This window comes from Lepisma saccharinum, chromosome 1 (assembly GCF_977018435.1).
Source record: "Lepisma saccharinum chromosome 1, izLepSacc3.1, whole genome shotgun sequence".
In the NCBI taxonomy this organism is placed as follows: domain Eukaryota; kingdom Metazoa; phylum Arthropoda; class Insecta; order Zygentoma; family Lepismatidae; genus Lepisma; species Lepisma saccharinum.
Genome location: NC_139229.1, coordinates 5090437 through 5106376, shown reverse-complemented (window position 1 = coordinate 5106376; position 15940 = coordinate 5090437). Strand labels below are relative to the sequence as shown.

Below are 15940 nucleotides of genomic sequence, written 5' to 3'. Positions count from 1 at the left end.
TGAAGCAACATAATTTTCCTTAAGACTGAATCTTTTTTCATTCTGAATCTGCCTAGGCCACCAAGAATAATCCTCCAAGGCAACCATTTATATGATCTAACAGATTTCACACTACCCTTTAGACGGAGGTCATCAGTTAAGTAACGGAGAAAAGTCACCTGAATCACCTGTATGTACTAAACTTGTCAATGGTCTTTGAGAGATGTTCTCAATATCTTACATGTACCAATACTATTTGAAGGAGGTGATTGTGCTCTGCTGAACAGACTTTTAGAAAGTCTGTAGGGAGAACTAAGGCTGCAGCTTTGCAAGATCTCCATTGGACTGTTCATTAAGACACTGCGGCTACATTATGTTCAATATCAACACCATGAAAGGAAAGATATACTTTCATTTCAACAGTTCTCAGCATCGAACTACCAGCTCGTAAAAAGAGTCAATGCTGTGTTCCTCCCAAGGTTTGGGTTTGACAAAATATGAAAGGGAGGCAGGGGGAGGTTATAAACCTTCTTTCAGTAATAATCACACCAAAAGCCAGGGTTGAAGATTGCAACTTACATGCATCAGTCTCAAACAATTTGTCACTTTGAACTATCAAACACAAAAAACAAATATTCTGAACTTGACCACAGTGGATGAAACACGAGTCAACTGCATAGATAAATACTATTTGTTTTTACTTGGTGCATGCATCCCAGAGTTCTAAAATGGACTTCGACATTAAGGCACTATTTAAAAACTAACTTTTAACTAAGTACCAAATTTGATTGAATAACAGTGTCACGTTGAAAAAACTGGTGTATACATAAAAATATGCACACATTTTATACAAAACAAAAAATGTAGTTGATATAATCTGAATTATTTTAAAAATTCCTTCAATTTCAAGATTGATTAATTTGACTTATTTAAGTTCACTTTTCTGCCACTTTTGGCTAATAGCGAAGATGAGGATGAATGGTGGTGAGCAGTGGTGGCGACTGGGTTCCAAAGCAGGGGGGGGAGCAAAGACAGGACAGTATATTTCCCTTCGTATATAAGGTTTAGCATAGTGCGGGGGTAACTGCCTCCACTCATTCCCCTAATCGCCGCCACTGGTGGTGAGACAAAATTGATAGTACAAGCACATAACACACAATCCCACAGAGGATTATACTGGCAGGGTTCAGGTGCCAAAGTCAGTCTGCTCAATGCAGGCCAGAGTGTGCTACGTAGAAGAAAGGTTCCTTCCAAAAGGGTCACCCTTTACACCCCCTTTCACTTTCATGTTAGAATGTGCAGTGAAAGGTGAATCCATTACTTCTTACAAAAATATATAGTTTTGTGTAACACTAACACAGAGTAAGTGTAAGGGGTCTGTTAATGAACAGTACTTGCAACTGTGCAAGGAAAACATTTAAGATTTCTATGCATAGATTTTGTCATTCACTCACCATCATTACGTCTCAGGTATGAAGTTGGAGAAGTAGAAAAGCCACATAATATAACTAAAATGCTGTGCAGAGCAAAACAAATTGACTGGCCACGAAACGCAAATAACCAAAAGTATAAAATATTCCAGCATTAAAAACATCCAAAACAAAAAGTGCATATCCCATAATGTTTACATGTGTGTTGAACCTTGTTTTTCTGCCACTTATAACTGAAATGAAGGGAAACTCATAAAATTAAAGTCTATATTTGTGCCAGCTATTTTAGGGATTCCACAAAGCCAATGGTTAACACTTTCACCTTTGGTGTGAGCGGTCCCTGTTTCAATTCCTGGTGGGGGCCCACAAAATTCTGGTGTATAGTGTTGACCCAGCGTGTGGACAATTGGGTAGCTACTAGGAAAATAAAGTAGCAGGGTTCGGTCTCGAAAGAGAGAAAACAATGGCGATGGGACTATGTGCTGACCATGCGCCATCCAATGAAAATCTGTTTGGCTGGCCCTTGCCCCTAGAGGGCCATTGGAGATTAGTTTTTTTTAGGCAGCTATTTGAAACAATGATCCACACTTTACAAAGAATATAAATTACAATTACAGAGCAATTACAAATATGGTATTTTACCTAAATTTATTTTTAAACACTAGAAAGCTAACGTGTCATCTCACAGACTATGCATGTGGTGCTGTTTTCTTGTCTCACCCCCTTCCACTTAACTCTTACGCTCCCTGCCCTATCTACCATCATTTGGGTCAGAGAAACTGACAGGGAAGTATCGGTGTCCCTTTGCAAGCGATCCTTCAGTGTGTTTTTAATTTTGCATCGTCTGGCAGGCAAAACATTAGTCTCTACGTACACCAAAACCCCAATACAACTTCAAAAGGTGTTGCTAACATCTTAAATGTGGGGAAAAAAAAAACAGAAACTAATGCAGTTGCTGAACAACAGCAAGGAAGGAAGATTTGTGCATTCTGCCCCTCAAGCAAGAGGTGAATGACCAGATTCTTCTGCCGCCATTGCTCCAAAGCAACTTGAGGTGAAAACCAGTCAAAGTCATGGGCGTCCGGAAGGGTAGCAAGGAGGGGCCGTGGCCCCCCCTGGAAAATGAAAGTTAACCAAAAATTATGTATTTCACACATATAATTTCATTTTAGCCACAATAATATGTGTTAATTATTGCATGAAGACCATAAATTCAAATTTAAGCAATGTTTTTAGGGAACAACACTATTTTTGGGAAAAATGTGCCTTGTTTGCCCCCCCTGAAAAAAATATCTTCCTTGCCCCTCCCTGGAAAAAATCCTGCGGACGTCCATGGTCAAAGTGTTGTTTTGAGTGCATACAAGACTAATAAACATGTACCTTTTGCATTTGTGCATGCTATTCATAACTTTTGTTCGGAAATACTAACTTTTGTAGTAAATAAAATGTCTTGCAAAATGTATACTGAAGAAATCAGTAGTCCAGCAGACGAAAGGTTACCTTTAATGTTTTGCATAGAACACGTTAGCTTTTACGAAAACTAAATATGCTGACCAAGGCAGTACACTAAACGTAACATTTCAACCTTCTAGCAAGGTCTTCTTCAGACTCTGTATCAAGTACAAAAGTAACAAGATACAAAAACAGGGCATTATATATACACAAACATTACTCCCTCCAGACTATTAGAAAGTTGTTTGGAACTTTCTAGCAGGTGACTTTCACTTGCCAACTGTACTTTCACCTAAAAGGCTAAACATAATTACTTCCATATAGAATGTGGTTGGACTTTTTATCTCACCCTCTTTTTCCTTCATATTTCTCCCGTCTCCTCTCCTCTATCTCTCTTGTCCTTTCCACTCTTTCTAACACCTTCTTCCATTCTTTGTTTAACTTCAGACCCCCACTCCAGTTCATTGTGTCTTCTTCACCTTTCTTCTCTATTTCCTTGGCTTCCTTCCATTTTCTAACTAGCATTCTCTTCTCCCTTCCTATCTGCTTAGCCTCATCCCACTCTATGTCATGTCCTGTTTCTCTCGTGTGTTTAAATATTGCATTTCTCTCTCTCTTAAGTCGTACATCATCCCTATGTTGTTTCAACCTGTCTTTCAGCCTTTTTTCATTTCGTAAAGAATGTCAAAGTGTGTACATAGGAGAAATGAGAAAAAGGCTGAAAGACAGGTTGAAACAACATAGGGATGATGTGCGACTTAAGAGAGAGAGAAATGCAATATTTAAACACACGAGAGAAACAGGACATGACATAGAGTGGGATGAGGCTAAGCAGATAGGAAGGGAGAAGAGAATGCTAGTTAGAAAATGGAAGGAAGCCAAGGAAATAGAGAAGAAAGGTGAAGAAGATACAATGAACTGGAATGAGGGTCTGAAGTTAAACAAAGAATGGAAGAAGGTGTTAGAGAGAGTGGAGGAGAGGAGAAGGGAGAAATATGAAGAAAAAGGAGCGTGAGATAAAAAGTCCAACCACATTCTATATGGAAGTAATTATGTTTAGCCTCTTAGGTGAAAGTACAGTTGGCAAGTGAAAGCCACCTGCTAGAAAGTTCCAAACAACTTTCTAATAGTCTGGAGGGAGTAATGTTTGTGTATATATAATGCCCTGTTTTTGTATCTTGTTATTTTTGTACTTGATACAGAGTCTGAAGAAGACCTTGCTAGAAGGTTGAAACGTTGCGTTTAGTTTATGTTTTTAATAAAATAAATTACTGCCTTTGTCAGCATATTTAGTTTTTCTAATCATGGAAACAAGGCTTAATGGTGTTATAGCTTTTAGGGTTAACAACCATCCCCACAATAATGAAAGCATCTGTAAACAGCATGCAATGAGATGATCAAAAAGAAATAGAGCATGACTTACCTTATATACATCACAGATCCATTAGAGACAGATCTTTTCCATCCGAACGGCACAGCAATAATTTTGGTAGTCTCACTAGTTGACACTGGTGTGGAGTTATTACTAGATACTGGCACTGAAACAGCAGTAGTTGTTGGGGAGGTTGTCACTGTTGTTCCACTTTGTGATGTTGCACTTGTGAAAGCTGCCACAGATCCCTGAACAACTTGACCAGCAGTGACAGTAATGGTGCTGAGCGTGTTCGATGTTGGTACCGAAATTAACTGAGGAACAGACATTGTTAACACGAGGTTACCCAACTGTTGCTGAGCACCACCGACTACGTGCGGAGATAACGAAATAGCACTACCGTTACTCACTGGCGTCAACACCGGGCCGTTTAAAGTTTGCTGGTTGTTTAACACCACAGCTTGATTTCCCAACAATACGGCCCCACCTTGCGAGGCACCACCAACAGACATTACATGACTACCTGGTACTCCGGAACAAGCAATGTAAGACTGCATATCTGGAGTAGCTCCTGCAGCCATGGCTTGGCCTACGAGAGCTGAGCTCATTGTAGGAAGCGAAACAGTTTGAGAGGATGGGAACTGGATAGTAGAGGGTGCTTGGCTGTGCGGGAGGCTATGTGAGGACAAGGCTTGAGGCATCTGGCCACTCTGGAGCAAGATCTGACCAGTAGCAGCCAATGCCATCTGTCCTTGGCACACCACAGAGCTGTTTGCCATTTGGATGTGGTTGTTCGAAGGAATGGCGACATTAATGTGTTGACCTGTTGACACCAAACTGTTATCTTGCTGACTGTCGGAACTAAGACTGCTACAGCTAGATTCCGCAGCTTCGGATTTGACTGAATCGCACCGGGATGAGGCTCGAGGATCTGAAACAAGAATCCCATGCCCCATGTTCGGGGACACCTCTCCGGAGCCGAGGGAAACAAAATTTTGAGAGGTAACAGATTCATTACTGTTGTGAGTCAGGCCCTGAGAACAAGGGATACCACGTTCAACAGCCACTGCAGTAACATAATTGCCATGAATTATACTTCCGTCACCGTTGTTTTCATTCCCGTGGCCATTCTTATCAATATCAACAAAATTTTGACTGCACATTCGTTGGTTCAGAGAATGATTAAATGAACATATCTCTTCCCCTGTTGGAGATTCGACTGCACACACCTGATTACCCAAACTCTTCAGCGAAGCATTGCAGCTATTTAAAATAGCATTGCTGTTGTACGTCACATTGTTCCCATGAAATCCGTTTGTCTGCACTGTTGGTGATGCATAGAAGTTCGGAGTTATGTTTCCATTTGTGTAATCTGGTTTTATGCTGCCTTTCTTGCAAAGAGTTATGGAGGACGTTGGTGTAAACCCACCATTTTGAAAAGCAACATTCTGGGCAACGCTGTAAGTATGTGCAAAGTTGTCAACACTAAAACCAGGGGCCGCACTTCCAGATACATAAACTACCACATTCTGAATTGGTTGTTCAGGCTTGCCGGCCATCATCCCACTTAAGATAACGCCAAAAGGTAGGGAGCACCATCACTTGTGATGATACAGTTGATCTCCAAGTTTTATGAATGCTTGATAAATTCTGAAAGATACAAGAAAAAATAAATTACTTGTAAAATTGTGTGTGTAATTTCAATACATTTAAAAATAAAACATATTCAATACACAAGTGAAAAATTTCACAGGAATCAATGAACAATGATTTTCTAAATGATAATATTTTCTAGTATATATATATATATATATATATATATATATATATATATATGTCACACACTACCTAAATGGTTGAGAAATGTATATTAGAATTTTTGGATATGACAACACACACAATATATAATGATAATCTAAACAGAAAACAATCAAATGTAGATTTTTTTAAAAAAATATGTGACTTCATGCTAAAGAACATAACATACAACGAAGTGTGTCCATTTCTTGTTTCCTCTTCAGCATTTTGATAATAGAAAAAAATTAATATTTTGTTATGAGAGTTTACTACTGTTGACCCAATGCATAGGTTAGTTACAAATGAATGCAAAAATATTACAAGATCTGATCAAGAGGTATTCTAGGGATATCAATCAGGCAGGTGATTTCCAAGCTTTCGAGGGCTAACGTCATTATCATCTTCAGAGATCTCTGCACTTCAATCCCAGAAGATGAAGAGTGACGTTAGCTCTCAAAAGCTCGGACGCCTATTCAGAAATCACCTGGTTGATATCCCAAGAAAAGCTCTTCATCATTCACCACCAGGAACACTTCAAGAATTAGTTTATTATAAGATCTGTCATAAAGGATTCCAGAACTTTTTTGTATTTGAGTTATTTTATTAACCTTGGTTAATGACACTATAACAACATGAAGTAAGTGCTGCTTTCAGTGAACATACTTTGTCACTAGATACACCATTTCCTTTTATTTAATCTTACATTCTAAGCATGTTCTCCAAGTTGTCCAGACACAGCACTGACCAGGTGTGGAAAAAATCATTTTTGATGGTTTTTTTAAAATTTAAAGAGATTAAAAAAACACACTTACAATTGCTTCTTTAGTTTTTGGCATGCTACATATAAATATGTGTTTTTAATAGAAAGGTTTCTTCTAGAAAACGCCCCTGTAAAATATTTGAACAGTTTGATTAAAGCAAATAAAAAATATATGTAAATATATATTTTTCTGTTTCTGATACTGCATATATGAACCTACTATGGAAATGTTTGTCGAGTGTGTTAATGAAACTATCATAATTTCAGTAACTTTGCTTCCAGTGAAAATAAAACAAAATATTTTTATAGTATTTTTAGCTGAATTTTGGCATTTTTTTAATTATAGTTTTGAAAAATATCAGCTGCTATGTTTATTTATAGTTTAATGATAATGACACTATTTACAGTTTAACAGATTAGTATTTTGTGTACTATTCTACACAAAATGTTTTTTATTTTTGCCCATAAAAATGATTGAATTTTAAATCAAGAGAAATGTAAGTGTGTTTACAGTTTACATATTACATTTTATTTTGTATGACCTTCACACCATCAGTACATTTATTTTGTTCGCATTCATTTTCGTTTTTAGAGCCTAATAAACACCATTAAATGATTACAAGATTAATGTACTTTCTCAAAACGTGATTCTGATATTTACAAAGTCCTTATGTACATTATACACATAGGCTGAGTTTAAGCTTTTACTTTGGGGGGGGGGGCAGACTCTGGGGTTATTGGATATCCCCTAGTTTATAAGGGGCCCGAAGGCCTTTCCCTGGAAATTTAAAAAAAAAAAAAAACTTAAAAGCACTGAATTTTAGGCCGTTTTGATTTGAAAAACTTAAATTTCCTTGCTTAAGTAAACAAATATTAATTTGTATATTGGTTGTCAGTTTCATAAAAAGCAAAACAGTACGATTATTGCATTTTGCATTTCATTAATTTTTATTGATACAATACTCGTATTACTTTAAAACAGTTAAGGTACAATAGTAAGCTTCAGAAATTTTAGAAAAATTAAATTGAAAAGTTCTTTTTATGCCTCAACAGTAATTGTTCACTCAACACAAAGTCATTTTACGTTTTTCTTTCTTCAAACTGTACACATCTATCAAATCGTCTACATAATTTTTTTTAACATCTGATTCAGATTATAAAATCATTAAATTGTTCAATCTCCCTTGATTGTGCAACGCAACCAGTTGTGGATTTGCCTCACAACAGAAAATGTCCTCTCACAAGTGGCACTATTTGATGGCAGGGTGAGAGTAATTTTCAGAAGAACGCTAAATTTTTTTGTTTGTTTCTGTATGTTTACTCAACACTGTGTCCACTATCTTTGGAACAACATTCTTGAAAAGTCCACTTATCAAACTCAAACCTGAACTTTCCATTACATTTCTTAAAATTGTCATTTCTGTCTTCAACATTGTTCTGTCAATACCAGGAATGGAGTATCTCAATGAAACGTGCAGCTCCTTCTTCATCCAGACGAATAAGAATAAATCTTTCACTGGCTTCAGAATCTTCCAAAGTTTCACCACTAAATCTTCTTTTCATTTCGCCAATCAAAATATCCAGCAATGGAAAAAAAAAATCACACTTGTATTTTTTCTTCCAGTTTTCTTCACTTTCAAATGTAGAAAGTGTTTCAGCAGATGTCTCTTCTCTGGTTCTCTGGCCAACTGAAGAACAAACCAGATAAGCATCTAATTTGTTTGATATCAGTCTAGTCCGTTTTGGATTTGTACCTTCTTTCATCTCACCTCCACCTTCAAAAATGTTTAGACCTAATTCTTTGTCAACACCCTCTATTCCATTCCATTTTCTGTCCAAGTGTTTTCATTTCGCTGGGACTCAACCTCCTTAATCACTCCGTTGGCTACACTAGAACTTTGAGCTATTAAGGTATCAGCTTTCTGAAGGGACTGGGATAAAACATTTATGAGGGGGAGATTTTCAGAAAACACTGATATACATACAATGAAATCCAATGATTTTATAGCTGAAAGCAGGCTTTTGGCTCCAGGGTTTTTAGAATGTCTTAAATCAGACGCTGTCGCAGTGAGTACAGCAGCATACGCAGGATAATTTCTCTTGACACTTAAAACTGAAATACCTCTGCAAGACCAACGAGTGTCGCTCAACTATGGAGTTCATGTGGTCCAAGGCTAATAATATTTAGCTCTTTTTGCACTTCTTTGAATTAAGCATGGGTGTCAGGATAGCTTAAAGTATTGGTACAAACACTGCATGACATTAAATCATTGTCGTTGCATACTGCAACAAGCAATGAACGTGCATTGCATAAGGATTACTTTCCCTAATGATAGATTATAAACCATTCTTAACTCCAGACATCATGCTGGTTCCATCATATGACTGTCCTACTATCAGAGCATTTATATTAAGTTCCTCTAAATAATGCCGAATAATGCCGTCTACAGAATGTGCAGACCTCACATCTTCCATTGCTAGTATCCTTTCCTTCACCTCTTGTCCAACTAGGTAACGTACACAAATGCAAAGCTGTTGTACCCTATGGGACTTAGCTTCATCAATCTAAAGGTAATAAAATCCTGCATTGTTACTTTCTTCAACAATCACCCTTAAAACTTCCTGTTTAACAATTAACAGCAGCTCATTTTGAAAATCAGGGCTAGTCATGTTAAAATATTTTTGGTATTTATATTTAAACTTATCGTCATATTTAGAGAAAAAAATACATAATTCCAAAAAATTGGGGGGCCAGCCCCCCCCCCTGCCCTTCCAGAACTCCGCCTATGATTATACAGAGCATTCCCTGACATTCGCTACAAGACTCGGCGGCAAGCGGTCCAGTGTCAGAGCTTGCCTTTCCCGGTGAACAGGGTGTGCGACAGTCGGTAGAGTCGGCTATTAAAATTAGTTTTCATATTGTGTACTAACCTTGACTACACAAGGTGTTGAAAATGATGTCCCTCTGCTGCAACACATTCCTGGCATCTCCCAAGGAAATTGGCATTTACATGTGCAAGTTCGTCTACTGTAATTCTCCCGATTTCTCGTACAATACTCTCTTTTAACTCACAGATGGTGTGCAGATTGTCTTTGTATACTTTATTTTTTAGATTTCCCCATTTTTCTTTCCACTTGTATTCAGAACTGACCCTGTTACTCTAAACTTTTTTACGAGGTTTAATATAGTGGTCCTATGTGGAACGGGAACACCAGGAAATTTCGTTGCAAAACGTCATCGCACTTCTCCACAATTCCTCTTTCCGAAGTAACACAGGACAAGATAAACCCTTTGTTGTAATGTAGCCATATTAAGCCACAATCTTCAACACACGGACACAACACAACTTCCGAGGGAGGATTATACTGGCGTCAGCCTACAATGTCAACAGAAAGGGAGTGAAAAAAAACAGACTGTAGCATGCGACTGTAGGGGACCCCATTCACCGGGAAAGACAATCGCTGATGCCAGGCCACTTGCCGCAGTCTCGTAACGAATGTCACGGAATGCTCTGTATAGAAATTATTTTTTTTAAAAAAAAATCGCCTCATTAAAATCTTGATTTATATCAACCTGATTTAAATCAATCCATCTTGGAACTGACTGACTGACAAAACCAATAACCAAATCCTCAATAACCATTAATTAATAACCCAAATAACCTGTCACACCAGCTATTCCTTTCAGAATTTCAGCTCCCCTCTCAACAGGAGAATAAGTCCATGCATCAAAATACTTGTGTGCAGATACAAGCCATATTACAAGCAGATACAAATGTTATATATTTTTAATTTTGAAGCTAGCACTTATCAGTCTTTCTGAAACTTCCTTTGAATTAGCATCATTTTTCACAGTTACACATTTACTATCACATCTTCGAGAATATTCTCTTCATCTTCTACAAAATAATTTTTTCAAGCTTTTTGAAGAACTGAAGCAAGAGTTGAAATACTTACACCTTCTACTATTCTGATAATCTCCAAATCTTGTGCAAAACCCATATCGTAGTCTTTCCTAGATGTTCACTGAAATATTCTGAATCACTGGGCAAATTTGATATCTACTATGGATGACAGATAAACGATGGTGAAAAAAAAAGAACCGGTAAAACTTCATTCCTCTGACAATATTTAACCTGAACATAATGCATGCCAACTTTGGTTTGTATCAAGTCTAAAACAACATACATTATACCATTAGTTTCCACGTAAAACTTAATATGAGGGGATTTCAAAACTAACTACAAATATTTACTTGTTTATTCTAATTCTAAAATTGGTTAAGTAAAATGCACCTACAAAAAATTAAGATTTTTGAAAGTCTATATTTTAAATGGCTAGAGCTGTGTTAGACACAGGTAGACAAAAGTCCAATGCATCGGGGGAAACTAGTCAAAGAATCCAAATTACAAAGTTAACTGACTAATATAACCAAAAAAATTAGCCAGTATTGACTTATTTCATTACAGACTGCAAATAAATTTGCATTTTAGAAAAATAACTGGGGATTTAATTAACCTTATGCCTATCATGGTCATGTATACAACTTCACACTGAATTATGCTGTGTGTACCATGTTGTGTATGTGTGTGCCTACATTCTCCACATATGGAGAATGTTTCCAATTTACTAAAATGAAAGATTCATTTTAGTTTGGTTTTAAGTCTGAGGAAGGAAGACTCTGATAGAGGATTGAAACATAATGTTAAGTGTTTTTTTTTCTTTTTTACTGAAATATAGACTGCCTTGGTCAGCATAGGTTTTTATTTTTTTACCACCAAACTAGGTGGTAACTGAAATGAATAGGTATGCATCTCGACTAAAGTCAGGTGATCAAGGGTCAACACACTCATGTGTTAGATAGAAAATTCTTAGGATCGACGAACTGTATGTGTTTCCTGCTCTTAACTTCTCTGATGGTTCGCAATAAGAAGTTGTCTATTCATGAGTGCAGTGGGCTAGACAGTAGGGAATCTGACTGCCATATGGAAGAATCGGATTTCATTCCTTGGTGGATGGTCTGAGGTCGGAATATTTTTGACCTTGTCCATGCACAAAGTAGGTCTGGGGCCCACCCAGCTTAAAATCAATGAGTACTTGGGGGTAAAGGTGGCCAGAGCATGGTGCTGATCACATCATCTCCAAAATGGCCGAGATCGAGAATGTGTGGGCCCCCCCCCATCCCCTAAATGTGCCATCATGGCACAGTGCTACATGCATGGGGAACTTTATCTTTTTTACTTATTCATGAGAATTGAGTCTAGACACTGGCTTCAATGTAATTTCCTGCATGGTTCTGACAGCATATAAACTACATTATTAACTGGTCTGTGATGGTGGTGTTGAATTCTAACTTTGTAGAGAAAGGGTTAAAAAAAAACTGGACTCCATGACTCCAAAGCCAGACTTCCTACATATTTCAGAGTGGTAAGGTTGCTTGCCTTAAGTTAAAAAACAAACACATATTTCATATTCAGAAATATTTTACATGTAAAAAGTACTAAATAAGTTCATATGTGGAATAAGTGTGATTTCAGTGAAAATATTGGAACATTTTGTGGTGCCTATGTAAGCCTGCAATGAGAAAATGCAGGTTCAACCAGGACTTCAACCTGGGTCCCTAGCATGCTGTGCGATTGCTGTACCAACTGAGCTACAGAAGCTACTGAGTCTGTCTGTTTTCGGCTTGATGCTGGGAGTGCTGTTATTTGGTGCTTAACAAGAAATTCTCACACAAAGGAGAGGCATGTGGCCTTGCAGTATCATGTTAGAAGAAGCAATAAGATGCAAACAAGTAGTCATTTTTTTTTAAACTTTTGTTCATCAGGCAACATGGTATAGACAGGGGCTCGAAAAATCCTGGTAGCCATGGCAACTAAAAATTTCAGGTTGGCAAATGATCTTTTGCTGTAATATGTACGAAATTTGATGATTATAAGTTCAAATTGCAGTACAGCGTAAGTTAGCAAATTATTTTTTTTAATCAACGTTGTGAACATTCCATAGTGTCTGTAACAATTTCTTACCCTTTGTCCCCCCCCCCCAATACCCCATTTCCTGCTTTCTCAAATGATTTAGCGATGATTTGAATATCGTGGTGCTCAGCATCTTATACAGTGTGTTTCAAAAATCGCACAACCCAAAAGTTGGAAATGTAGCTATATCATGAAAACCGTAAGAGATATTTACACCGGGTTTTCTGCATTACAAAGCCTCACCCATAGATAATTTTTTCAATGCTTAAAATTATCAGTTCACTCCATACAGAAAATTATATAAATTAATAGCTGGCGGAAAGCAGCATTCAAACTTTTCCAGAAATTAACTTTTGAGTAAGAAAAGTTGCCATGTCAGTCTGTCATTTGGGACAATCTATCCCATCTTGTTATTGTTTTTGTTATCTTTGATTCTACTGTATGTTGTTTCAGTGTAAAATGGCCAAATAAGACTATTATCTGAAACTCTGAACAAATAAATATTGGTCATGTGCAACATTTGATGAATTTTTGACTGGCGATTTTATGGGTTGAGTGAAAAGTGCCATTTTTTGGACATATCTCCATATATGGCAACACTAGCAGGTCGCAATATTGCCAACAGTTGCATGCAAGATGTGTCTAAGTATTGACTATATATACATTTACGTTAAAAATCGTAAATCAACATTTTGTGCAGAAATTGGACTCTTGAGAGAATCCTAGGCTACCCCTGGTTACATTCTCTCCGCTCACGCTTCGCCACTACAGTGCCTAGTTGATTCAGCATGGCATATTCATTGGAGCAGTGCATGTGCATTGTTGAAGAGTATTTCACTACTCATTCTTACACACATGTGCAGGAGATTTTCCAATAAAAATGTCCTGCTTCTGCTGTATCTCACAAAGCAACTGTTTTACAACCAAACACCAACAAATGATCCCACAAATTGTTTAAGAGTTGGTATTTATTGTTGAAAATCAGTTCTCAGATGTTTTCAGCAAATTAACAATATTATTTAAAATAATGTAATTGCTTTCGTTTAGATAAATGCGAACATAAAATGATCAACCCAGTGATAGCCAACAGGATTAGTTTAGTGCAGAAAACCCAGTGAAAATATATCTTAACGATTTCTCATATAGATTTTCAAAGTTTGGATTGCGCGACATTTGAAACATACTGTAGTATGCACAATTGCTAGTAGGTGGTTTCCTGGCACCTGATTTTTAGAGCTGGCGCCTAGCTTTGAAGACAATTTTTCGAGCACTGGTTATAGACACATGCAATTCTTATCATAGCCTGCTCAACAGTAATGACAAAGCACAAAAGATGTTGCCAAATGGTATGTGCATTAAATTGGATATTGAAGCAATATTTTATATCAACTAATAAATGACTTACTACAAGGGCTTTAGAATAATAACAAAGATATGACACAAAAGCTTGAAGATATAAAAATGATATGTATATCCCTGTCAGGGCTTGAAAAATCCCGGTCGCCATGGCGACTAAAAAATTCAGCTTGGTGGCTGTGATCTTTTGCTGTAACATTGCCGTTTTTTAAGTTTCAATGTACAAAACTTTGAACATTCTAAGTTCAAATTGCAGTACATTGCAAGTTAGCAAATTTTTTTTTAACATTTTTTATCAACGTTGTGAATATTCCATAACAATTTTTTAAGCCAGTCTCACACGGTGGTTAAGTAGGTCTCCTCTTCCCTACCCACCTCCGACTCTAAATTACCATAACATTTTTTACGTCTTCAGTTCGCAAATACAGCAAAAGGGGTCTCACGTGATCCTTAAAGTTGCATCTTTAAAAATGGTGACTGCACAAACATGGTATAACACTTCACAAGTTAAGATGGTAATAACTGCTGAAGATTTGGGAAAATAACGTTTTCTCTTAAAAGAATACGAGAATAACATTGGCACTGTTGAAAAATGCAGCTCATGTAACCCTTGGCAGTGAATATATAACATATGTTATTTCAAGTTGATATACCACTTTACGGACACACTAAATAAAGTTGCATCCGTATATTACGATAGAAGTTGTATATTCTAATGAAATCCTTCTCCTACAGTTTTGAAATATGTATATCCCCCAATACGAACTAGTCAATTAAATTACATAAACTTCACAACATTCGAAGTGCAAAAATTGTGGTGTTCACATTAAGTTACCATATTATATTTATACTTCATTGATACTTCTTTGCTCCTAAAATACTTATTGTGAAATTTACTTTGAAGTCCATGAACAACTAATTACAATTCATAACTTATAAATCTTTACAACACTAGCAGATTAATTTACTGCGGGGTACATACAGCACAGTCTATTACAACAAACCAGTGTTCACTGTTTACTTCAACATAGTATTCGCATTGGTTGTGAAAGTAAAATAACAGTATCACAGTAGGAAATTTAGAAATACGAACTATTTATTTAAAACAATAATAATTAGTAGACTCTTCACTCAACAAATAAAATATTCGCCCCCAATCTTTTTCTTCTTTGCTGCCTTGAATAACAGTCTAACATCTATTACCTTTCTTCTTCTTCTACTTCCTACTTCAGCTGGCCAGTGTGCTCCTCAATTCTGATTGGTAGTTCTATGGCATTAACGATGGATTTAGAGTCTGTTTCTAATTCTGTCGGGAACTGAATAAGAGAGAGCTCTCACACGATCCTTAAGTATCGATGGTGAAGTGAGGACTTAACTAACTACACACTGGCTTTACTCTTTGTCCCCCAACCCCATACCCCACTTTCTCACATGATTTAGTGATGTTTTGAATACGGTGATGCTCAGCTTCTAATAGATTGATTGATTTGCTTTATTTTACTTCACTTTTTTTTCCCACTTATGACTAATTTGAGAAGATGGTGATGAATGATGATATGATGAACAAACACTCACAAACATCCAAGCCCAGTCCGAGATTCGAAACCGGGACCCCTGGCATCGTAACGTGATGTGCTAACCACTCTGCCACAGGGGCTGGCTCAGCTTCTTATAGTATGCACAATTGTAGTAGGTGGTTTCCCAGCGCCTGATTTTCAGAGCTGGACCTAGGTCTGAAGATGATTTTTTGAGCACTGCCCTATGTAAATTTCCCATGTGGTCGCCACCTTGTAATGGAGCATGGCATTTTGCACCTTGT

General features: G+C 37.1%; 1 protein-coding gene across 3 annotated transcripts in view; it reads right to left on the bottom strand.

Moving 5' to 3' along the window:
- LOC145992351 (uncharacterized) overlaps positions 1-15940 on the bottom strand; it is a 230584-nt gene that overhangs the window by 203721 nt on the left and 10923 nt on the right. For all 3 annotated transcript variants that reach the window (XM_083128731.1, XM_083128735.1, XM_083128740.1), the window contains exon 2: positions 4285-5883. In XM_083128731.1, coding sequence (XP_082984857.1) covers positions 4285-5795 — 1511 coding nt within the window. In that variant the 5' untranslated portion in view covers positions 5796-5883. The remainder of the gene's footprint in view (positions 1-4284; positions 5884-15940) is intronic.